The 23804-nt window shown below is 30.6% G+C and overlaps 1 protein-coding gene across 5 annotated transcripts in view; it reads right to left on the minus strand.

Moving 5' to 3' along the window:
- PCB (Pyruvate carboxylase) overlaps nucleotides 1-23804 on the minus strand; it is a 129527-nt gene that overhangs the window by 40089 nt on the left and 65634 nt on the right. For all 5 annotated transcript variants that reach the window (XM_035358796.2, XM_035358793.2, XM_035358795.2 and 2 more), the window contains exons 10-14: nucleotides 19881-20043; nucleotides 16868-17050; nucleotides 15295-15529; nucleotides 11216-11440; nucleotides 7397-7553 (exon numbers count right to left, since the gene is read on the minus strand). In XM_035358796.2, coding sequence (XP_035214687.2) covers nucleotides 7397-7553; nucleotides 11216-11440; nucleotides 15295-15529; nucleotides 16868-17050; nucleotides 19881-20043 — 963 coding nt within the window. The remainder of the gene's footprint in view (nucleotides 1-7396; nucleotides 7554-11215; nucleotides 11441-15294; nucleotides 15530-16867; nucleotides 17051-19880; nucleotides 20044-23804) is intronic.

Consider the following 23804-nt stretch of genomic DNA (forward strand, 5'->3'; position numbering starts at 1 on the left):
ATTTGTTTTATGATCAATTTCCTATTTTTAAAAACTTTGACGAATTTTTGATTAACAAACTCAAGGATTTCAAAGCGAGCAATGGCAACGTTGTGCAGAAAAAACATTTTTATCTCCAGCGCGTGAGTCTCTGTATCGGAAATCCTAAAGATATGCTCGTTTTAAAACTATTTTGCGATATTGCTGTTGCACTGGATCTTATGGTTTAAGTGCGAGGAACATGATATTTAATAAAGAAAGGTAACACACAAAATGTTAAAAAACGCCCATTTGGACGTAATTTAAAATCTGAAACATTTCAGATTTTTTTTTTTTTTTAAATTCATAATATTGTCTTTTGCTTTTCCATCAAAGCCACATTACATATTTCCATAACCATACTGATGCATTTTGCTTTATTTCTTTTCTTGGGTCTTTAGTTCAGGGGACTCGGTACATTTTGAATGAATTTTTTTAATTAAGAACTTTCATTTAATTTTTATGAATATTCTTAAATGTTGTTATTAAACATATTGATTTAAAAAAAATTGGTGGTAATTAAAAAAAAAAAAAATAAATATCTTTCTTCTTTAGTTTTCAATGTTTCTGCTCCCCAAAATTTTAAAACTTCAAGGATCGATTTTGCAATTAATGAATTAGTTTTCAAGGAAAAAAATAAAATGCATCTACATACGTAAAAACTGGGGGGGGGGAACCATTATTTCCATAACATTTTTAGTCGTAGTATTTTTTTTCCCCCTTCAAAATATTGCAAAATCCATCCTTGATTCTGTTATATTATTCATAATAACCATTCAGTAAAAATATCATTCAGTTTGGTGCATATTTGTCAAAGTTTTAGGAATTTAAGTAAAAGGATTTATTGAAAAAGTGGAAACTGAGAAAACACAGTTTAAAGAATGTAAAGTCTTAAAATGGTTATAAAAACCTTTCGAATTTTTTTAAATATTTTTTATACTTAATGTCAGTACATATATTTCTAAAATTAAACTTATTGCAATTCCATTGTGTAATATAAACAATAATTATAAGCTTTTATTTAAAACCTTACCTGACCAGAAATACCACATGAAAAATCATAAAATGTAAATACCACTTTCCTTTATCAGTTTTCATTCATTATCACATACTCAAAGCAATTTAATCTATGAATCAATTGTAATATTACTAATAATACATTTCCTAACTACAATAATAATATTAAGTGGTTGTTTAATTCAACTTTTTAAATTTTAATAAACGAAGCAATTTTAATGAAGCATTTAAATTATTTTAAATTTTAGTAAGCACAGAATAAGCATTTACAGAATCATTTTGTTCAAAACTGTCCAGCACCATATGTCATTCCTTCCCTTTTTTAGCCACTTTGTCTTGTCTACGTATTGCCATTTTAACTGATTTACGATTTTACTAATTTACTGGCTACTGTCATTTTTTCGTCTCTTTCTAAAGGAAAATTTGCGACTATCTAAAATAGTCGCAAGTTTTTTGGTTGCATATCCCATAGACACTCCTAAAACTTTTTGCACTTCTTTCATAGTGCGTACTGTTCCTTTGTTAAATTCACAAACTGCTTCTGTTACAGAACGTTTCACATGCAATTTATGCACAAATATTTCTTTTGGACACTTGGCCCAAATCATACTATGTAAACTTTTGTTAACATTTTGCTTTCTGCAACCTACACATCTTTCTAGTAGTTCATTTGAAGCAAGCCTCTGATAAATTGGAAGAATTTTTGGAAGATATGTCTCATTTATTGGTGTTCCCAATTTTCAACTTATGCTTGTCTGAAATTTCACCTTTAGCTTTTGCTGACTGGTAAAAGCACCAAGAATTTGCCCCTGTGGGACATTTCGAGTGTTGAGGTTTCTTATCTGTGGAAATGCTATGATAGAACGTCGCATATATTGCTGTTTTCATAGCATTCACATCCCCCTTATGTCGCAGAATAGTGTTTTAATAATACCTAGTCAGCTTTTTAATCGTTGCTTCTTTCAAGCTACCATGAGACTTTCCTCCTAACATAACGCCTTGCGCACGCCAGTCTTTTACAACAGTTCTCAATCCTGTTCCTAATCTTTTACTGACATGGTTTATGCATTCTTCCTTTCTTATTTCAACATCAGAACCATAAACCTTTTTATCACATAAGTAATTAAAAGTTTTACAGTCACCATCAGATAGTAGAGTTACGTATCGAAATCCTAACGATACAAATTGTTTCCAGAGAACCAACACACCCTCCATTTCCATTGAACCAAATGATCCCGTGTGATTTAAATCACACTCACTTTTATGGCCATCATACAATATTTTAAATTCTGCACTGGATTCCTCGAATCCCTTCTTTGCTAGTGAACACTGACGGCACATTTTGCTCATTACTTCAAAATCGATCACGTAACCTGTGAGGATATCAATTACACATCCTACTCCTATGAGTGACGAATGTCCACGCGTCAGCCATGTTCCATCAAAGTAAACACCTATATCGACAATTTCTGTAGAGTTTGGCGAGATGTTTAAATGTGCAGTTTTCACCTCCTTACGAACTTCCACAAATATATTTTGTGATGCGATGGAATATGCATAATTTAAACGTCTTACATATTTGGTGTATGTCCTCGATGAAAAGGGTAGAATATTCATCACCATACAAACTTTTTCGATGACTAAATAGCCTTTTCCTATATGAGAGAAGGCTTGCGTTACACGCACATTTACATCCTCCCCATCATTAGCTGTCTTTCTGCAAGAGTTTACGGTACATTTTTTTCCCTCACATGATACACAAATCAAATTCAAATCATAAGAAAATCCTAATTTACATCCAAGTTCAAGCGTTAATGTCTGTTTTTCACAATTAGTACACTTTACAAAACTGAATAGCTTATTAATTTGCCGAAAATCCACAATAACAAAATGTTCGGCATCAGATGCTTCATTCTTTTTTACAACAGATAATTTATGTAGCCTAATATTGCCTCCAATATAATTTTCCGAACTGCTGCAGTCAGCAACTTCATCACTCTTTTTACGCCACTGTTTTCTACTCATTTCCATCGCTCGTAAATTCTTACGTTTCTGTCGAGGCATATCAAAATTTAGCTGATTAATATAAACAAATATATATTCTGAGCTGAGTAAGAGAAAAAAAAATCCACAAGTCAAAACAGACTGCAATTTCAGTAACGAAAAAAGAAAGGAAATATTTATTCAAACTGCACGCCACATGTAAACAAAGTTTGCCGATAGTTAATCACAGTTAATCGCTTACCTCTTCTTCTGCGCTTATAATTAAGAAATAAATATATAAAATAAGAATGAAAAGAAAGTAAACACTGGGATGGGCGTGGCATTTAAAGAGCTGTCAAAATGATTAAAGTACTTTTTATACCATTTATTATTGTCAGATTGCTTCAAAACTTCTCAGCGTAGCAATGATATTGAACAACATTTTTAGCAAAAAATTAGAAAATCGTTATTTTCATCGTTTTTCGACAAACTGAGGGTACCGAATCCCCTTCAATATTAGATGCTCCCCTAATCTTTTTGCTTTATTTTTCAAGTTTTTATTAAATTTCCTATTATTTATTAAATTAATTAACAAGTTAAGGCATTAAGGATCAAAAGTTATAACAAAATAATACACATTTAATTAAAATTGAAAACACAATCAATATGTTTCAAGATGATTCATATGTAAATAAACCTATGCACAATGATCTTAAAATAATAATAATAATTTTAAAAAGCTTGAAGTTTCAAAACTTCAAATTACAGTCTAACATATTAGATGATATTTTACCATTGTATAAATAAATGTAATATCTAAGGTTGCCAACTTAAATGACTCATGTTGATGGTTAAAGAGTTTTTGTATTACTAGAATTACTAGATGTACTGTAGAAATACTTGTATTACTAGATAAATGAATTTGTATCTGTATTCATGATAGATAAAAGCCATTAAGTGAAAATACCGTAATTTCTGGAAGAAAGGCCGCATCAGTGTAAACGTCGCACTCGAGAAAAATGGCGTGAAAAAAATTAAAATTACACAGAAACGTCGCATCAGCGTAAACGCCGCAATAGTTTAATTGCGCGTGACATCGTCGTGGGCTGTACAGATGCAAAAAGTCAACCTAAGTCCTGATATATGACATACTATCTCCCTTCGGAATAGTTTTTTGTTTAAAAATAATCATCGGCTTTAGCTTGTCACCGTTTGCGGCACAAGCTAACACACATGTAAATGACGTTCTTTCATGCCCAGTCATAAACATAGATACAGTTTTTGCACCAGTTTCATCAACAGTTCTGTTTGCAGGAGAGTCGAAAGCTAACGGCGTTTCATCCATATTTATTATCTGCGACCGAAGAAGTTTTTTTTATCAATAATAGCTGTCACATATTTTAGAAAAGATGACTTTTTATACTGCTAGTCCGTTGGTAATTGTTGCCCGACTGTTGTTCTAGTACGCACAGAAATATTTTTTCTTTTCATAAATCTGCTACACCTCCTTTGAAATCATTTATGTTCTTTCGTTTTGCTATAAATTTTGCTTGTAAACAAATTTTTACAGTCGAAATTGCCATTCCCTTTCCTCGTTGCTCCTTTATCCAGTTTGCAAGGTCGTCCACCTTACAGTACCACTTCTTTTGGTTCGTTTCTGTTGTGGCATATTTTTAAGTTCTTTTTCAGTTCTCCAACGTCGAATACATCTGTCGTCCATTTCAAACTCTCGAGCTGCTGCTCGATTTCTAATTTGTTCAGCACATGAAATTACACTAAGCTTAAAACCAGCAGTATAGTTTCTGTGCTGTTTACAGACATTTTCAAAAATTTTCCACTCCCTTCTTACTTAAAAACTATCCAACAAGTACTTGTACCCAAACTGATGGGATCTGTATCTGGCAGAATGCCAAGAAAAATCCATTCATGCTGAAGGGGAAATACATCACAGTTCATTATTGCGAGGCAGGTGGAGTCGTGTCCGCCTTTGAAAAAAATTGCAGAAAAGGCAGGGGTAGGGAGAGGAAGGGTCCTGGAAGAATCATCGAATGGCAGAGGAGAGACACTATTCGAACTGATGAGAACGTTGATTTGAAAGGGGGAAGAATGTTATTGTTCTGAGATCTCGTTTAGGGTGAATAAGGCATATAGGTCCATTCAAGGGAAAGAATGTAAACAAAATAACATTCGCAAAAAGCAACTGAGTGGTCTTTTGTATGGGGACAGCACCAGTCTATGCACAATGACAAGGCCATCCAAACTATGTACAATGACCATCATAGGAAATATTTTATTTTTAGTGCACCTAAATGGCGCATGGGTAGAAACGCCGCACCCGCTGAAAATTTAAGTTTTAAACACGTAAGCGCCGCAGCGTTTCTTCCGGAAATTACGGTAATAATGCCTTTCAAAAGCTTACCGATTGTAAAGGTATTCAGCAGTTATAAAGTGTATATAGAGTATTCAATAAGCATTCTGTGCAGCACAGAAATTATGTGAAATACTGCAGGAAATTACTAATAAAATTGAAAATTAAATGCAGATAATTCAGATACTGATGATGGATAAAAATATCAGATGGAAGATACATGGGCACAGAAATATTTTAGAATCAGATTATAGTTAACAGTTTTTTTGAAGGCTAAAAAGAAATTTCAATTAAAAAATATACTAGTCTTTTTATTGACTGCACACCATTTGCACTGAATACTAAATTACATGCACTTGTCTTTGCACTTTTCAATAAATAATTTTTCCCCTTTTCTTTTCAATTTTTTAAAAAAGTATTTTCTAGTCCATGTCAAAAAAATATATTTTAATGTTACAGTGGATAACAAAAAGCTAAAATTAAAACATATTTTCCTACTTTTCCTACAAGAGGAAACATTAAAATTATTATATCAAATCACTTGTTATTAAACCATCATGTAAACCATTATACTGATTAATAATTGTAATAACAAAAACTCTACAGAACTCTGGAATAAAAAAATTAAAAACTTAACATTTTTAAAATTTGAAACAGGCTGTAGATTGAATACACTGTATAACATTAACACGTTGACTGCCCAACATGAGATAACTCATATTAGCGCTCTCCTTCAGAATGCCCAATAAGAGTTATCTCATAGTTTAACTTGCCACTTTTGCACTCTACAAGTTACTTACTTGCTTAGTGCTTGTTTTAGCCGTACTGAGGCGACAAGTCGAAGCATGTCTATGCAAATCAACTCGTAGTGGGCGAAAAGCTTTGTCTAACAAAAGCTGACTATGAGATAATTCGTAGGACTTTTTTTTCCTACCCCCCAAAAAATATAAACTTTATAATGATTGTTATGAATCATAATTTGTATTTTAAATAATATAATATGATTAAATTGATTTGGCTTCTAGGACTGAAATCCGAAAATAGCCGTGTCAGTCAATGTGTTAAAAGTGATGCACCGCCATTGAGAATAATAAAACGTGTAAATGATTAACTTTTGGCATCCAATGACTAGCTAGAGCTTCAATGCATTGCAATGGAGCATTTGGATGGTGTATAAAATAGACGACATTTCATTACTAAGGCATAAATTCCATGCAATTATGGATCCATTGAACTACATGTATTGAACCAATGCCTCGCAGATGGGTTTGCGAACAGTATGAGCAGATGTTACCATTTGAGAGAGGTTATGGAATTGCACTGACAGAACAGGGTGGTCAAATCACAGGAACAGTAGACATTTATGTTGCAGCAATGCTACTATTTGAAGATGTTGGCAGGAATGAGTGAACCATGGCTGTAAAAATATCAAGAAAGTAACAGTTGGCCGAGAGCAATATTAGAGTCTGATCAGTGCTCATAGCCTGATGCATACGTATCAATAATCCGATATGTAAATGGGGCACCAGCGACTACAATTTTTATTCATAGTCACGGAAGTGATTGCATTGACTGGTCCCTCAACATAACACACTGGCAGGCATGCTCTCAGCAGTGCTGTGTGCATTCAACCTGGGATCTCATAGACTGGAATAGAACTGCTTTCACATGAGTCCTACTCTGAACTGAGCTCTGCTTTTAATCATCTGGAGATGTCCAGAAGAGTGGTTGGATACTCACCTGACTGTCCTCTGCCACATAGCCCAACAGCCAGGAGTTTTGGTATGGGGTGCCACTTCATTTTGATAGTTGGACCCCTTTGGTAACCATCCATGACCCCTTTACTGCATGGTGGTATAGCAAAGAGATTCTACCCATTTGGATAACTCCTTGATACATCACTTTTTATGCTATATCATCTTTTAATACAAATTACAAACACACCAAATATTGAAGGACTAACTAAATTTCTTAAAGTACAGGAAAATTACCTAAGATTAATAAACTTACTTGAAAACTACATTATCAGGATATGATGTATAACCAACAGCATTAGCACCTCTTAAAAGCATCTGAAATGGAATATTGGGAATGAGATTTCTCATTGACTGCAGACGTTCCCAAGGACATTCATGAAGAAATCTCATAGCAACATCAAATGTAGCACCTGAAAAATGTGGTTAAAATGAATACTAAAAAAATTACCTATAAAGATATTTTATGAAGACAAAAAATTATATATGTGTACATTCATACATATTTATATATGCATAGTTACAATGCAAAATAGAATAAAAAACGGAAAATACATTTCAAATTCATCTCATACTTAATTTGGAATAAATCTCATGCAAAAACCAAAAAACCAGTGTCAAAGTGCATTAAACCAGGCAAAATATGCCAAAATAAAAAATGAAGTATGAAATTTACATCTTTCGCTGCATCGTCATCAGGGGTAAAAGCAGAGAAAGTAAATAAATAAAACAGCCATTTTTTAAACAAACAAAGACACATATTAAAATTTAAAATTAAAAAGAAAGTTAAGAATAAAAGTAATTTGTATCATTATCAGTCCAATACCTATAGGCCAAAGTAAACGGTGCAAAAAATTTTTTAAATTATAGCATCAAAATAGACAAATTAAAAAAGACTGAAAAAAAAAATATACAAATTTGTAAAATTATTTAAGTAGATCGAGTCCAAAAAGAAAACTAACAAAAATAATAATCCAATACTTAAGAAACAAAATCATATGCAAATTTTTTAATCCAACATTTGAAAAAACTAAATTATATGCGAATTTTGAAAACACACAGGCTGGATTAAAAAAAAATAGCATAAATCAAACAAGCAATAAAGCTTAAAAAATTAAAATTTACAGTTTTGGTGGACATATAAAACAAACATCCAAAAACATGTGAAACAGAAGTAATCCATCCAACATATGAAAAAATAAATGAAACAAATTAAAAAATATAAAATAAAAACAGAGGAAAAAGTTCTTAAAAACCTGTAACACAAGAGTAACAAAAGTTTTGAAATGAAAAAATATATTTGCCTCTATAGTAGCAAAGCTAAAATATGAAGAGTAATGAATTATTCACAAAAACTATAAATTTTAAAACTGATTAAATTCAATAAGAATAATTTGAAAAAACTTCTATTGTAATAATTAAAATGTGAAAGTAAAAATATAAAATCTGAAAAGGAAAAAACATGGAATTAGGAATTCAAACATAGATATATGTGTGTGTGGGAAAAAATTACTATATTTATTAACAAGGGGGAAAATATACACATTAACAAATATCTGATATAGCTATCAAGTCAACTATAATGGAATAGCCTATTCTGGAAGATTTTTTTAGTTACAGATTTCTGCTTCTAATGCCTCATTTGCAGAAATCTCTCCAGTGACATTGGCGATTTCCTGATTTACTTTCTCCAAACTCTTTTTAATTTGTTCTTTCCACTTTTTAATTCATAGCTTTTACAATTTCCCATTCCACAGTGGCAATACTTCCTTCCAATTCAATAACATTTGCTTCAACCATGTTCTTAACCTGAGAGAGGTACGTTTTCCATTCCTGCAAGCTACAGGTTTGTGGAAATCACTAATTACTCCAGATAAACGAGAAGTAACTGACAGTTTAGAGTAACAAAGCATATAACAGTCTTCTAAATATACAAAAAAGATTGTATATTACTGATGTCACTCACAAAATAAATTCTAAAATGCAACTCTTTGAACCGCAGTTAATTCTGAATGATTTCAGAGAATCTGCAGCTCAAAGAAGTAACTAAATTGTATTTTAGAATTAACTTTGTGAGCAATATACGTAATCTGTGATATTTTTTGTATATTAAGGAAGATACTTGTTTACAGCTGTTATTTTTGCTGCATACTCTAAAACCTAGAAAACTGAGAGCAAATAAAAAAAGATACTTTGTGAAATGAATTTGAAGAGTGATATATCTATGCCACAATTTACACTAAGGCTTTTCCTTATTTTTCTTTGATAGTGGAAAGCAGAGCTGATCTAATATTTGCACATTTTGTAATCTAGATACCACTGCACATTTAGTTTACTGCAAAATTCTTAGTTTGAGGTTACTTTTTTTTTTTTCACTGTTACATTTTCAATCACTTCTTTTTAAAAAAGATTCAGAATGATGAACTTCCATTTAAGAGTTTAACCTTACAATTTCGTTACAAAGTAATTTAGTGCAATGCTGGATCCATCTAACTCTACTTCAAACTTAGAACTGAATGAAATTTATACATATGATGTAAGATTTATCCGAAGTTTTTAACAGTATACTCCTTTCCTATCTCTCCTAATTTCAGCTTTCAGTCTCCTACCAGAATGTGTTTTTAGAATCGTGTTTAATACAAATGAGTAAGAGTAATTAATTAATTTAAGCCAAAGTTCCAGTGACTTCAAGAGACAGCTTCAGAAGTTCTGACTAGCACACGTTTGCCTTTTGGCCACATCTCTTTAAGCTGTTACTACGCTTGGCCGTATTACAGGCCCCTTATAGCCTCGCTAGCTAAATTCAATATTTAGGGGCCACCTACATAGATTTGTAATAGCTTCGGCTATATCTCTTTAGTCAAGCATTAGTTATGATTTCTTATTTTGAGTTTAAGCCCAAGTGGAGGCTTTGCTGTATGCCCTGAGAAAGGGGCCAACTATTCATTCTTATTTTGAGCAGTAAAGGGGACTTAACCCTTCTCAAGTCTTATATTTCTGTTACTGAACTTAAGTGATTATTCGCTTAGTAGTTCACTAGGTTCCTCCACATTTAGTTATTAGATAAAAGGGAAAGAACCACACCATTTCACATACATTATAACATATTATTCATATTCACTGAGTAAAAGGAAATTAATTAACTAAAGAAAAGTTCTTATTAGAATACAAATATTTCAAGAATCCCAATTATCAGGAAATACAGTAATATATTGTTTTTTAAAAAAAGCATATTTATTCATGCATTCCCCCAGCTTTTCAGTGAAAGGTTCTGAACCTTTTTTAAGTATTCATGTAATTTTCCCCATTCTCAAGATGTTCACATGAGCTTCCCTAAATTTTAAAACATAATTATTGTTATCCAACACTATCATTATCAACAGCTATCGTTCCAATAATGATTGTTTTTATCTTACTTATTGATTTGCTCATAGAATTTTGGTTCACGGACTCTGACTGATGAAGCAACAATAATGAAGAGCTTCAAGAAAATGGAGCTATCTAATGATCAAGACGATAGAGCTTCAAGAAAACAAAGATGGTTTTAAAGATCATTGCATGTATAGAGATAGACAGAACAATGACAACAACTGCAGGTGATGATGGTGACGACTTGCAAGTTACAGTATATGACACAGACAGCACTTCCAGCAGGATTAAATGATTTGAGCATTAGGGATTGGCAGTGGACAACAATAAAATCAGGCAAGAAGTAGAAATGAAGATTTTATTAAATAGTGTAATTCTAATATATATTCTTATGTATTATGTATTCTTATTGGAATGTAAGTTTCTCTTAAAAAATAGTATTGGGATAGCTACAGGTAATTTATTAATGAATATTTTTCACTCATTTTGTTCTTTCTGTGACCACATTCTTTGAAATCTAAATTATTCACATAATTTTTATCTCAATTTTTGTATATTAATATCAGTAAAAAAAAAGGAGGAATACCCGAGTAAATATGGTAAAACTTTCAAAAATAACTTTTAGTGGGAAAAAAAAAAAAAAACCAGCTTTTCAGATTAAATTCCAAACAAAAATCTAAATTTAAATGTTAAAAAATATACATACCTCCCCAATTTTCAAGACTAAAAAAGTTATTGAAATTGTGAGCAACGAATGGTGATATCTTTAATAAATCATAAGATCTGACTCGAGTAGCTAACAGAGACTGATGTGCATCTCGAAATGTTGTGTCCATTAATAATAAACCTTTGTGATTTCTTATTGCTTTACTAAATGCTTCAGGGCCTTCTCTTAACAAAACATCCCGAAATCCTTTAGATGGTTTAAAACCTAAAATAAAAGAAAAGTCATTTTACTACAAAATAATGAGCTAAGAACCATAAATGCATATAAATGAAATTTACCAAATAATTTCAAACTACTTTACACACCTATATTTATATCAGCTTTTCTAAAAATAGATTCATTATCAGATTGATGAACAAAGAATGATACAAAGATAAACAAACAAACAAAAACTCCACTTGTTCAGGAGCAAAACACGAGCTCATTTTTATTGAATACTACTAGAAGCCAGCAGTGAAAATAGCTTTATTTTGTAAAATGAAGCAGCATATAGGAACCAAAATAGTGTTGTCAATAAATTAAATTCACTGTCTACACAGGGAAGTGGTTAGTGACTCTGACTGCTGTAGTGACAGGCCTGAGTTCAAATCCTTGAATCCTAGAGAAGGTATGGATGTAGTTTATCTGTCCCTTCATAGGAAGCAATAGTGGCCCACCTATTAGGTCCTCCAACTCCCGCTTTCAGCCTTTGCAGTGATCAATGCCTATAAATGGCTAGAGCGCACTATTGGAAAAATAAATTCATAAGTAAAATTCACAAATTATCTGGATTCATAATTACACAATTTGCAGTGCATCAGCTTATAGGCATTGCTTAAAGTGGTAACATTTGTCCATGACTATTTTGATAAAATTAACTGATGAGAAAAGACATCTTTCAAAACAGCAATGGAATTCAATTAATTTATTATAACTGGAAACACAAAAGTATACATTTTCACTGCCTTTTAATTAGGGAAAATGTCAATACTAGTAGAATGTCTTTCTGGAAATTATTTTTGACCGATACTGTATCCCTTATTTTAATACTTGAAGGGCAACCTTCATCTCATCATTTTTCAGGAATTCACTGATTTCATCATGATCACTGTCAGAAAGTTTATTTATTTCAGAAAGTGATTAGCAGATATCTTCTCTCATCAATGTTCATAAGTAGATATCCATGCTTTAAATTTCTCACAATTTATATTATTTCAAGAAACTGCTTTCCCTCCTTTAACTTCCTCTCTTTCATCATTTATTAAAAGGCCCACCAGTAGCCCAGCAATAAAAGTCACTGCACACTGGTACTTCGATCAGAGGTTCGAATCTCGCGAACGGACTAACTGCGGGGGCGTTTTCATGGTTTTTCCTATGTGTAACGTGTATACAAGCCAGTTTCCCTAAGAAAGTCCTCCATGAATGCATCCCTTTCTTTAGGCAGATAGCCCTTGAGGCTTTGGCATAATCTCATAGAACCAAAAACCAACCATTTAATAAAAGACTGTCTTTTAAAATGGTCCTTTATAAACTTTTCTGAAATATGGTTCCAATGCATGTTTAGTAAATGCAGCATGCCAATATGATTAGTTTCCCTTGCTAATTCACCTGTACTTATATCCATACCCTACTAGTTATAAAGGACTGTAACATACACCTCACAGCAATAATATTCTTTCATCAATGTAATAATCCCATTGGTTGCATGGTTGAATTAGGACAGTGGTTTTTGCTGATTAATATACAATTTTTGTATACTTAAGAGAGACATTTATGTTATGTTAAGCACCACGCAATTATCAGTAAGAAGAAAAGTTTCATTCTTCATTATCCCATTTCAAGAGCCATTAGTTAAAAATTAATTATGTTACTTACGCCTTGAACTATATCTATAGTCCATTGAGAAAGTTTCTGTTCTCCCCCCTCTTTTTGATTATCACCTTTTTTTTTAATCTTTACACATATTGATGCAGCAGAAAATGGTCACAAAATCTTTTGATATTTTACAATTTGAGATTTCAGTTTTAAATAAATATGTATTTTGGGACAATGCACAATACTATAAATCAGTTCATCTACATTATAAATGTTTTTAGGATCAATAGATGTAGACTAGAACTAGTTCATTTGCATTATAAATGTTTTCAGAACAGCACTTGTAGACATTTAGGCCATTCATTTGATAACCATGTTCCTGCAGTAGGTAAATCAGTATCTTTCTCTTGACTATTAATACATCCGTAAAATTTGTTTTCTTTTGCTCAGAACACGCATATATTACTACTAAATCATTTTCCATTGTTATTAAGGTTAATTTTTTAGTTTTTTGCTGCACCAATGGATTATTCAGTGTCACAGCTTTTTCACAAACTTTTGTAAAACAAACTTTAAATGCTGCTTCAACAATGTTATTTTCCCCTGAACTTACTTGTTTCTCATTTTGATTTTGATTTCGTACTTACATACTTGTTTCACATTTTTATTTTGTTTTTGCTTTGATTTGCAAAAACTATCTTCACAATTCTTTAAAATCTTGCATAAGCTGGAGATTGAGAAACGTTTAACTTAAAAGTAGCATTCTGTTGACAGATTTTTAGGAGCTGTTCTGAGAAATTAACATTATTTCTTAGACTCGAATCATTATGCCTTTTACTAATTACCAAAACTTTAAAAGAAAGTAAATGTCACTAAACAGAATAAAAATTGAGCACTTCCTATAACATTCATCAAAATGCAAGGCTTGAAACACAGCAAACAGATTTTCTGATGCATAATAAAAAGGTTATTTAGAATTCCAGGTTCATTAGACTGGTAGCAGATCTTTTTATGTCTCGGAAAATGAGTTCTTTAGTACATAGTTAAACTATTCAAATTAGAAGAGTGCATACTAATGTAACATTTAAAATTAGACAGAGGGGAAAAATTAGTTTGTACAGATTTTTTCCAGTGGAAATTATTTTGTTAAGAAGAAAGGCATGTGTCCGATTAGCACTGAAATCGACAGACTGTTGAAAATATACATCAAACTAAAATTACTTTTTTGCCTAATTTTAAATGGTTGAATAAATCTAAACACAAGCTGTTTGATGACTTTATTTGGCAATTTTTATAAACTAATTTGATCTTATTTGGTGACTTCATTTCCTATTTAGTGAGCACACTACAACAACAACAAAAAAAAAAAAAAAAAAAAAAAAAAAAAAAAACTACAATATTTTGATCACATTAATCAAATTGTTGATCACAACATGTAATGTATTTTCCATATTTCGGTACACAATCAGGTGGGACATCTGCAGTTTGATAACAATATACAAATCATAATATTAATCATGGTCACATTAAACAATATCTACTGCATTACAGTAACCTCAAAATAATTCTGATGACATCTCGTGATATAATTTAGGTTCTGATTATTTCAGACAGACTACTGAATTATTTAAATGTCTTATAGTGACATAAATACATCAGAAAATACTATTTCTAACTTTCAGCAGCAATGAACAAAAAGAAAAAATAACTCTTTTTATATTGAACATAAAGAAAAAATAACTCTTTTTCATATTATCTTTAGACAAGGGAAACAACAAAATATTAACAAATATATTAACAAAGGTGTTTATAACAACAATTTGGTAGAACAGAGAAGAAACAATGTTATGCTAACTATCAGAAACAGAACAACATAAATTTGATTTACTATTAAAAATTCATTATTTTTTTACATAAAATTGGTATAAAAAATGTTTTTCAGTTTTGTTGCATTGAAAGGACACAAATGAGAAGTAAAAATGAAAGGATAGAAGAAAGAAATGAATGAAAGAAAGGAAAGGATATTTAAATCATTATATCTCTAACACATTTAAAGCATCATATCTCTAACACAAAATTTAGCAACAAATTTCTAAACTTTGTTGACACATTAGCTTTAAATCTATTGCTATATCAACTATTCAAACCATGGACGTATAATTTTAATACAATTTTGCATTACTATAATATATGCATATGATAGAAATATAATACTATATATATGCATTTAGATGAACACGGAAAATAAGTAAAAAAAAATTAACCTGCAGGAACTTCAGGAACTTGTGGCTCAATATCAAAAGGTTTTAAATTGGTTGCTAGTGGCGTAGATGGCCCATTTACCATTACTTCGCCAACATAACGCAAAAGTTTCTGAGCTCTGTTTTGAGTAGCTTCAAATTGAAAAAGAAGAGGATTTTCATCAATGAAATTTGTATCAATAGTTCCACTGAGAAATTTTGGATTTTCTAAGACATTTAGAAGAAATGGAATGTTGGTCTAAAATAATAATTAAAAAAAAGATTAAGGATAAATATGCATAATTGTGAAAAATGTTTTAATTAACATCATTAGAGAGATTTAAAATTATCACAAATAATTTACATTCTAAAGCGAACATCCAAAAACTATAAGCATTATGTTTCTAGATGTTTCCTTTAAAATAACTGCATTTAAATGACAGATATGTGCAGATGTACAGTGCACATACAACACAACATAGAATTGACAGTTGTTTCATATAGTATAATAGTCCTTAAAATTTGTCAGTGTAGATTTGATAGATATGAGTTATATGCATAATACTGCTCTATTTAACTGCAGCTAAATTCAATTCATCAAAATGATGGGGTATCTAAAGGGTAGAAGTATATCCTAGATGGAAAATGTTGTTAATGGCATGTGTAAACCAAAAACACATCAGTTTTTGGCTATATCTTGCAATTGCTGTCCAGCCAAACAAACATCAGCAACATATGAAAACAAAAAACATTCATAGGTGGTACAAGTAAGGAACTGTCTATTTTTAAGAAACCAGTTATCTAAAGAACAAGAGTATCACATCACTATTTAATACTGATAACAATTAAATCATCAGACAATGGCTTATACAGTGTATAATGCATTCTTTAGAGTTCAGCACTAGACAGACTAGAGAACATCATGAGTGGACAATGGTATATGCAGACTGGCAGGTCAAATCCCATTTTTAGTTGTTTTGAGTAGATATGTTTACGAGGAGATGAACACATAAATTCTATGCTATAAATCTATTTTGTCAGAAAGTGCTAGGGGTGCCTTAGGTATCATATATGATACATTCTGTTGGAGTTCATGCAATTAAAATCTAGCAACATACGCAAGTCTTAATGGGGGCAATTTCCACTCTTACGAAAGCACTGCGATTCCCTCTAAAGATGTTCTGTACCAGCACAATAACATTATCCCCATTGAATACAAATGACACAAAACTAGATGAACATTGCACTGACTTCTAGGTACTTAACTGTCTTGATAACTGCTGGATTTAAGTCTTTAATACTTAACAGACACTATGAAGAGCTTACCTATTACTTTGCAGAGACATACAATAAACACAGTTGCATTACCAACAAATGAAAAAGTGCTGGGCTTGAAATATTTTCAAAACAACTTCGACACTTCATTGACTTGATGTCACATTGAATAACTGCAATTATATGAGTATGCAATACAACTGCACGACAGTAATAAGGTGCACTAATAATGCTTTGGCAGTTTATTTTATACTCTTATATTTAAAACATGCATGTTATAATTTTTTTAATACAAAAAATTTTTTACTTGCTATGTACACACCTTAACACCCCTTATACGAAATTCTCGCAAGGCTCTGTTCATTTTTGATGCAGTAGCTGGTAGATCTTTTGAATGTGCTATTACTTTTACTAATAGTGAATCATAATATGGTGAAATAACTGCTCCAGCAAATGCAGAAGCGCCATCTAAACGAATTCCAAAACCTTCTCCACTGCGAAAGACCTATATAAATAAGTGTTTTCTATTAAAGAACAATTACATAATTATTAAAAAACTGCAATATGGAAAATCTATATAAAGATTTTAACACATTAAAAACTAATAACTAAATATGAGCCTTTTATATTTCATATATTATTACTATTAAATAACCATAAATCACAGTGCAAGATCAAATCATGTTTTCCAATGAAAAGCATTTACTATCTAACTTAAATAAAGATTACCTTTTCCTCCGTTTCTCACAACATTTTTCTGGCAGGTGATGAACACAACATGCTAGGTTAATTCATGTAAAATACAAAGACCAAGACATGGAAATGTATACAATTCAGCTTACCGATGTCAATGCTGACAAAGGCAAAAATACTAGCATTTCACTAGTATTAGTGAAAGTTTAATTCTCAGTAAGTTTCTCACTAAGTTTAATTCTCAGTCACTGAATTGGCTAACTGCTTTTGAGTTATCCACACTTTTCCTCATGCATAATACAAATATAAGATAATTTTTCTTACAAAATACTCCAAGATGTCATAACTTTCCATAGCGTGCAAACCTGGTGGGCTTTAATATATTTAAATAACCAAATTCAACACAATTAATTTATGTAGTTAGCATCAAAATTGAAAATTTGAAATATTCCGTTGCTGTAATAGAAGAATAAAATAAAAAGCATGAGAAAACTCAGCAGAATTTTTTTATAAACTCTTATTGACAGATACATATATTATATACAGTGAAAAAAATCAGGAAACCATATTCTAAGGACTGTAGGTGAACCTGGGTTGAGATAGGACTTTTTAATTGCCTTATCTTCCTCCAAGAGCAACAACTAAACAAGCATCCTTATTTTACAAAAGTCTGCACTTTGCATTTATATACAACCTACAATAGCTCTGTTTTAGTTTACAAAAATAATACAAAGATAGTTTTCACTATAATGACGAAAGCTAAATGCAAAATTATCATCTCCTGAAGAGAAAAAAAAAAAAAGGTACTGGACATCTGCCATGACTATATAAAAGAAATGATGAATGATAATTTTGCTGAAAAAAAGTATGGCTTTAATTTTGAAAAAGCATGTAGGTTTATGGCAGTTTTCAAAATATTTTAGCTGCCTATAAAATACTGTGTAACATAAAAATTAAGTCTATGCATTCAAGCAAACTGTAACAGTTAAGGCTTTTCAGACTTTTAGACAAATGACAAATCCCACCACTGGGCAAATAAAAAAAAGCTGCAAATGTAGAGGGGGAAAAACTGTAAATGTAGTGACTTGACTGATAATGCTCTATCTTGTACATTGTAGCTCCACATATTAAAGCTAATGAATCTTTATTCATGTGCTCAGCTGTCTTTCAAAATTTACAAAGCGAAATGCTATTTTTCCATTTATTTTGGCTAAACAGATCCTTTTTTAAATACTTTTATAAGATATGGAAATATTCAAAAATGTTTCCTATATAAATGAATCATAATTGCTTTTCATTTAACAATATTTTGGTGTATGAAAGGTTTCACATGAATATTCTATTTTCATAAAATAAAGGGAAAGAATGGACAGTTTTATAATTCTCACTCTAGATGGTTGATCACTGAAATTCTATTTGCATTTTTTATGTGTCAAAAGCATGACTTAAGATATATATTAGATTTATATATAATTTTATTCTAGCAAATATATTTTGACGTAAAATTGGACATTTTTCTGAAAATGACGCGCTGAAATTTTTTTTTTGGGGGGGGGCGCATAAAGTTATACAGAAATGGCAGAAATCGCTTTAAAAAAATAGTACTCAAAATTTTAGCTCAGATTGATGTTAAATGAGTTTGGTATATATTTTAAATATAATTTTTTTAATTAAATGTCCTTGCTCTCTTCTTTCATAATATGAAATTTAAGTTTAATCCAAATCAAATTCAGATACTTTTCCTTTAAAAATTTTTCAATACTTTTTTATACATTTTTCAGAAAAAAATTTAATTATAACCCATTTAAATATTTCAGAATCTTATAGTAAATACTCTTCAGAAACTGCAGAAATCGACTGGAGACTAAAGACATGTTGTTCTGCTAGATTTTGTCTTGCCTCTATTGCACACTGACAAAGTTACGCCTGGATTATATTAGTTAAGTTATTTATTACACTTACAACTATTCCCTACAGATTTTTAAGGCTTATCAGAGTAGAAGATTTAAAAAAAAAAAAAAAAAAAAAAAAAAAAAAAAAAAAAAAACACTGGCAGTTATCTGGAGATTTGGATTTTTGATCCATTCAGATAATGGACTCCTGGATTTTGAACTTAGTACTATATACATCCTAAGTCGCTCTTTCAAGAAGTGTGAAATGCAAATTTTTTTCAGATTAGTCACCTCAGACAGGAGATACAGAAACTGTACCCACCTTTACTGTTTTTAGTGCAGTAAAACATTTGAATAAATGATTACTTGAAAAGAGAAATAGGTACACAAAAGGAAGCAAAATGTAAACTCTCTACAAACAATTTCTTAATATTTAAAAAACTTTTAAATTTCATTTATTATACATGCATTGTTTTCAATACTTACAATGTCATTTAAAAATCAAAAATTTTAAATTTTAATCTTGTTACTAGACAAATATCAATATAAAACAATGAAATAAATGCTAAAAGGGAGATATTTGAAGAGAAATACAGCATTCTCAGTCAATTTTAAAATGTTTTAAAATAGGTTAAAACATGCATAAATTTTAATATGAATTTAAAATAAATACAAATGCTTTAACAAGAGGGATATGGGGAGTATATAACAAAAAAAAAAAAAAAAAAAAAGATTAAAACTCTAATATACCTCTAATCGACCAGTATCAGGTTGAAAGTTTTTAGCAGGGTCTTCAGTTGTTACACGGCACTGTATAGCACAACCTTTCATATGGATATGATCTTGTGGCATTCCTAATTCAGGTAAACTGTATCCTTCAGATAATTTTATTTGAGACTGCACTAAATCGATACTGGAAAGAAGATATATATTAAAATAAGACAAAAATTCACAAACAATGATTAAATGATTATATAAAAAATTGATAATTTTATTAATAAAAAAGTACTTTATAAATATATATATTTACTTTGTTTTTTCCTTGCTTTTGCAAAATGCCAGAATTTTCGGGTGAACTATTATAATTAAAATACACTGAAATGGTTCATCAGCTAATTATGGATACAGAAGCAAGGATTTTTGTAGAAGAGAGATTTCAATGTTCCTCCCCCCCTGACAAACTGACATTGAAGTTGATTGAATTTCTCCTCTGTTATGTTCTTTTGTCTTTAAATTTCATTAAAAGTTTTTTAATTGCGGTAAATTATCATGCACATTTTAAAACAATAAGTTATCAGAATCAGAAAGAAAAGGCTAAAGTTAAACTTTTGTGGGGAGCTTTAAGTGAAAGGGGCTTAAAGCGCATCTTAGAAGTGGCGCCATCTTGCCATATACATTTGTACTAAAAAGTAGTTCGAATCTTATCTTTCGTAAGTCATTACAACGTAAAGTTTGCTGTTTTAAGCCCGTTTTCAGAAATTAGAAATAATTTAATTAGTTAGAATAATTGTGCTATCACAAGAAATCTTTTTTTTTTTTTTTTCCAAAGATTGATCTTCTAATGTAAATAAAAAGAAATTAATGCACAAAAAAGGGGGAATAAATGATAGCAATTATATTGAATCTTATTAAATTATTTGTATGGCCCTGAAAAGGGCCTTTTTTATTTTTAAGAAAATATGATTTTAAACTTGTTCTCCTCAAATGCGATGGGCCAGCTGAATGTCTTTGGGCATGATGGTGACTCTCTTGGCCTGAATAGCACACAAGTTGGTATCTTCGAACAATCCTACGAAGTAAGCTTTGTTGGCTTCCTGAAGAGACATAACTGCTGAGCTCTGAAATCAGTCTTGAAATCTTGAGCGATTTCTCTAACTAAGCGCTGGAAAGCAATTTGTGGATCAGCAATTCCGTATATATACATATGCTCAACACTTCATAGTCCAAAAAATAGTTTTGCACATGTAATACTGGGAAGGAAGACTGGCACAATAAGCTTTTAAGGCAACAGAATTTTGTTGCAAAGTCTTATTTAAAAAAAAAAAAAAAAAAAAGTAAAATTATTTCGAAATGTTTAATAAGTATGTTTTATATTAGCCATCCTATCAACCTGATGGATCTCTGCTTTTTAATATACTATATTTCAGGCACATATGCATTCCCTTCAAAAATAACAAACCTAAAGAACATTAAACTCCAAAAATATACAGACCAACCAGAAATGCAAACACCTAGTCCAGATGGGAACCTACATTACAGCATATTAGAGTAAAGAGGATAATTTTTGATAACATTTCAAAACACTTGATTCCATTTTGAGAAACATCCTTAAAATATAAATAAATAAATAAATAACAAGATTATCTTAGAAGATAGAAAACTTGGAATATACATCTTAGAAGACAGAAAACTTGGAAGAGGTAATGGATATTAAAAAAACAGCTGATACAATGAAAATTTAGCAATCTCATTTAACACATAAAAGATATAGAAAATTAACTTCAGAGAAGAAGAAATCATATCGTTATAATTTTTAAAAAATTATTGCATTTTGGTTTCTATGTACTGTTAAAATGTTCAATGTTGTTTAAATTTATTTGTTGCATTTTATCCAAGAATTTTAGCAAATTTTCATTAATCTAACTCATGTATTATTGCCAACTCTTAGTAGAAGTTACCAAATTTTCAAAATGTGCTAAATTCTAACAACCATGTGCATAACCATTCTTCAGACAACCACACAATCTTCATAATCTTTATATATGATAACAGTCTTTCAGTCAAGTAATATCACCATAAGTTTCAATGGTTTTTAAAAACAGAGATATTTTTTGGCCAGAAACTCAATTTTAAAATATGTGCTTGCAGAATCTGACAGCAATGGAAGAAAGTGGGATAAAGCATTTGCAGGAAAACAACATTAGACACATTTACTGCAAAATGACTAATGAGAACAATGCATTTGGTAAATTACTTGGTAAGTAACACCACGGTTGTGCACAATGCCGAATTTGTGCAAATCTCTGATGTTTTTTAAGGAAAAACAGATCACTGTGTACATGGGTAAAAGAACACAAAAATAAATCACAGAAGAATTTCATGAAAAATGTTAAGTGGTTCATTTTTTATATCATATAATCATTATTTAATAATTAAAATTTGCATTTTAAATTGCCAAAATGTGTTTTTCCACTGATATGTTGATTATGTTTGCAATCTTGCGATAAATACCTATAATTTAGAATCTTTTTTTTTTTTATAAAGAAATCGCAAAATTGCCAACTTGCACCAGAGAAATAACATTTACTTTTCATCAGTAAAAAAATACCAAATTACACTAAGGTGGTTGTGCTTAAGCCACCTAATTTGTGGCCATATATATCATATTTGTAAAGGTAATTTGAAAATTTTCTTGCATGCATTCTGTAGATTTTGTAAAACTAAATTGGTCAACATTTAAATTATGAATCTTGATATCACCTGGCATGCCTTAGCAATAATTCTTATTGCCAAGTTAGCAATGTCCAGCAAATTTTTGGATATTTTCAGAAAGAAGCCCTATGAGTGATTTTCCCTGAAGCTTTCAGAAGGTCAACCACCATTACAAAAAATGACTGTTCTGATCCATGGGAGCCAGGTACTAGAGTTTCATTCAAGAAGTTAGGTGAATGAATCTTGAACTCAGAGTTCAAGAATTTACTCAAAGAATATATATATATATATATAATAAAGACATAAAGTAAGAAAATTTTCACAAGGACCAAAAATTGAAACTCATAAGTAATAAATTTCAAATAATCCTATAAATGTAATAAAGAATTTAAAAAATGTTAAAACCAGAACTCTTCAAACAAGCAATACCCCAATTCAAAAGATCAATGAAGTTTAAAGAAAAACGAACATAATAGAAGAGGTATTCAATCAACTTCACTGCCACTGCATCAGTAGGAGGAACACTAAAATCAATTGAAATCTTCTTCCACAAAAATTCTTGCATTTCTGTATCCAGAATTAGCCAATAAACCATTTCAATGTATTTTAATTATATTAGTTCACTCGAAAATTCTGGTCTCTTCCCAAAGCAAGGAAAAAGCAAAGTAAATTAGAATTAGAATCTTGTACCTTAAAGAGAATTCCATTTAAAGATTTGAAAACGTAAGTGAAATAATAAAATACTTCAGTGATAAATTCAAATCAGAATTTTACCTTTAAACAAATAGCACATAATCCAAAGAATTTAAAACTTCAGTGAAATTATACAACTTTAGTGAAAAGACTTAATTATAGCTCACAATGAGAAATTAAAAATTTCAAGCACAATCATTTAGAACACAATCAAAACTATGAATAAGATCGTTTAGTGACATTTAAGTTTGCCATTTTGGCTTCATTAGCGAAACTAAAATATCTTGGCGAGAAAATAATCGCTCAAAAGACTAAAAATTGGAACAATAGATAGAATTTTAAGAAAAACTTTTCAATACTTCTATTAAAATTTTAATTTTGAAAAAGAGAAAGATTACTTTACTAATTAAAATAAAATTCAAGTAAATTCTGACTCTTTTAAAACAAAAATGGGAATAGAGAATATCATTCAGTGTAAAATTTTAAGTTTTAAAATGAATTATTCTTTACAAAAGTAGACTCAAAAAGGGTGCCCAAAAAGTGGTCAAA

The sequence above is a fragment of the Stegodyphus dumicola genome, chromosome 6, assembly GCF_044657685.1.
Source record: "Stegodyphus dumicola isolate Sdum_Otavi_A_Nest chromosome 6, ASM4465768v1".
In the NCBI taxonomy this organism is placed as follows: domain Eukaryota; kingdom Metazoa; phylum Arthropoda; class Arachnida; order Araneae; family Eresidae; genus Stegodyphus; species Stegodyphus dumicola.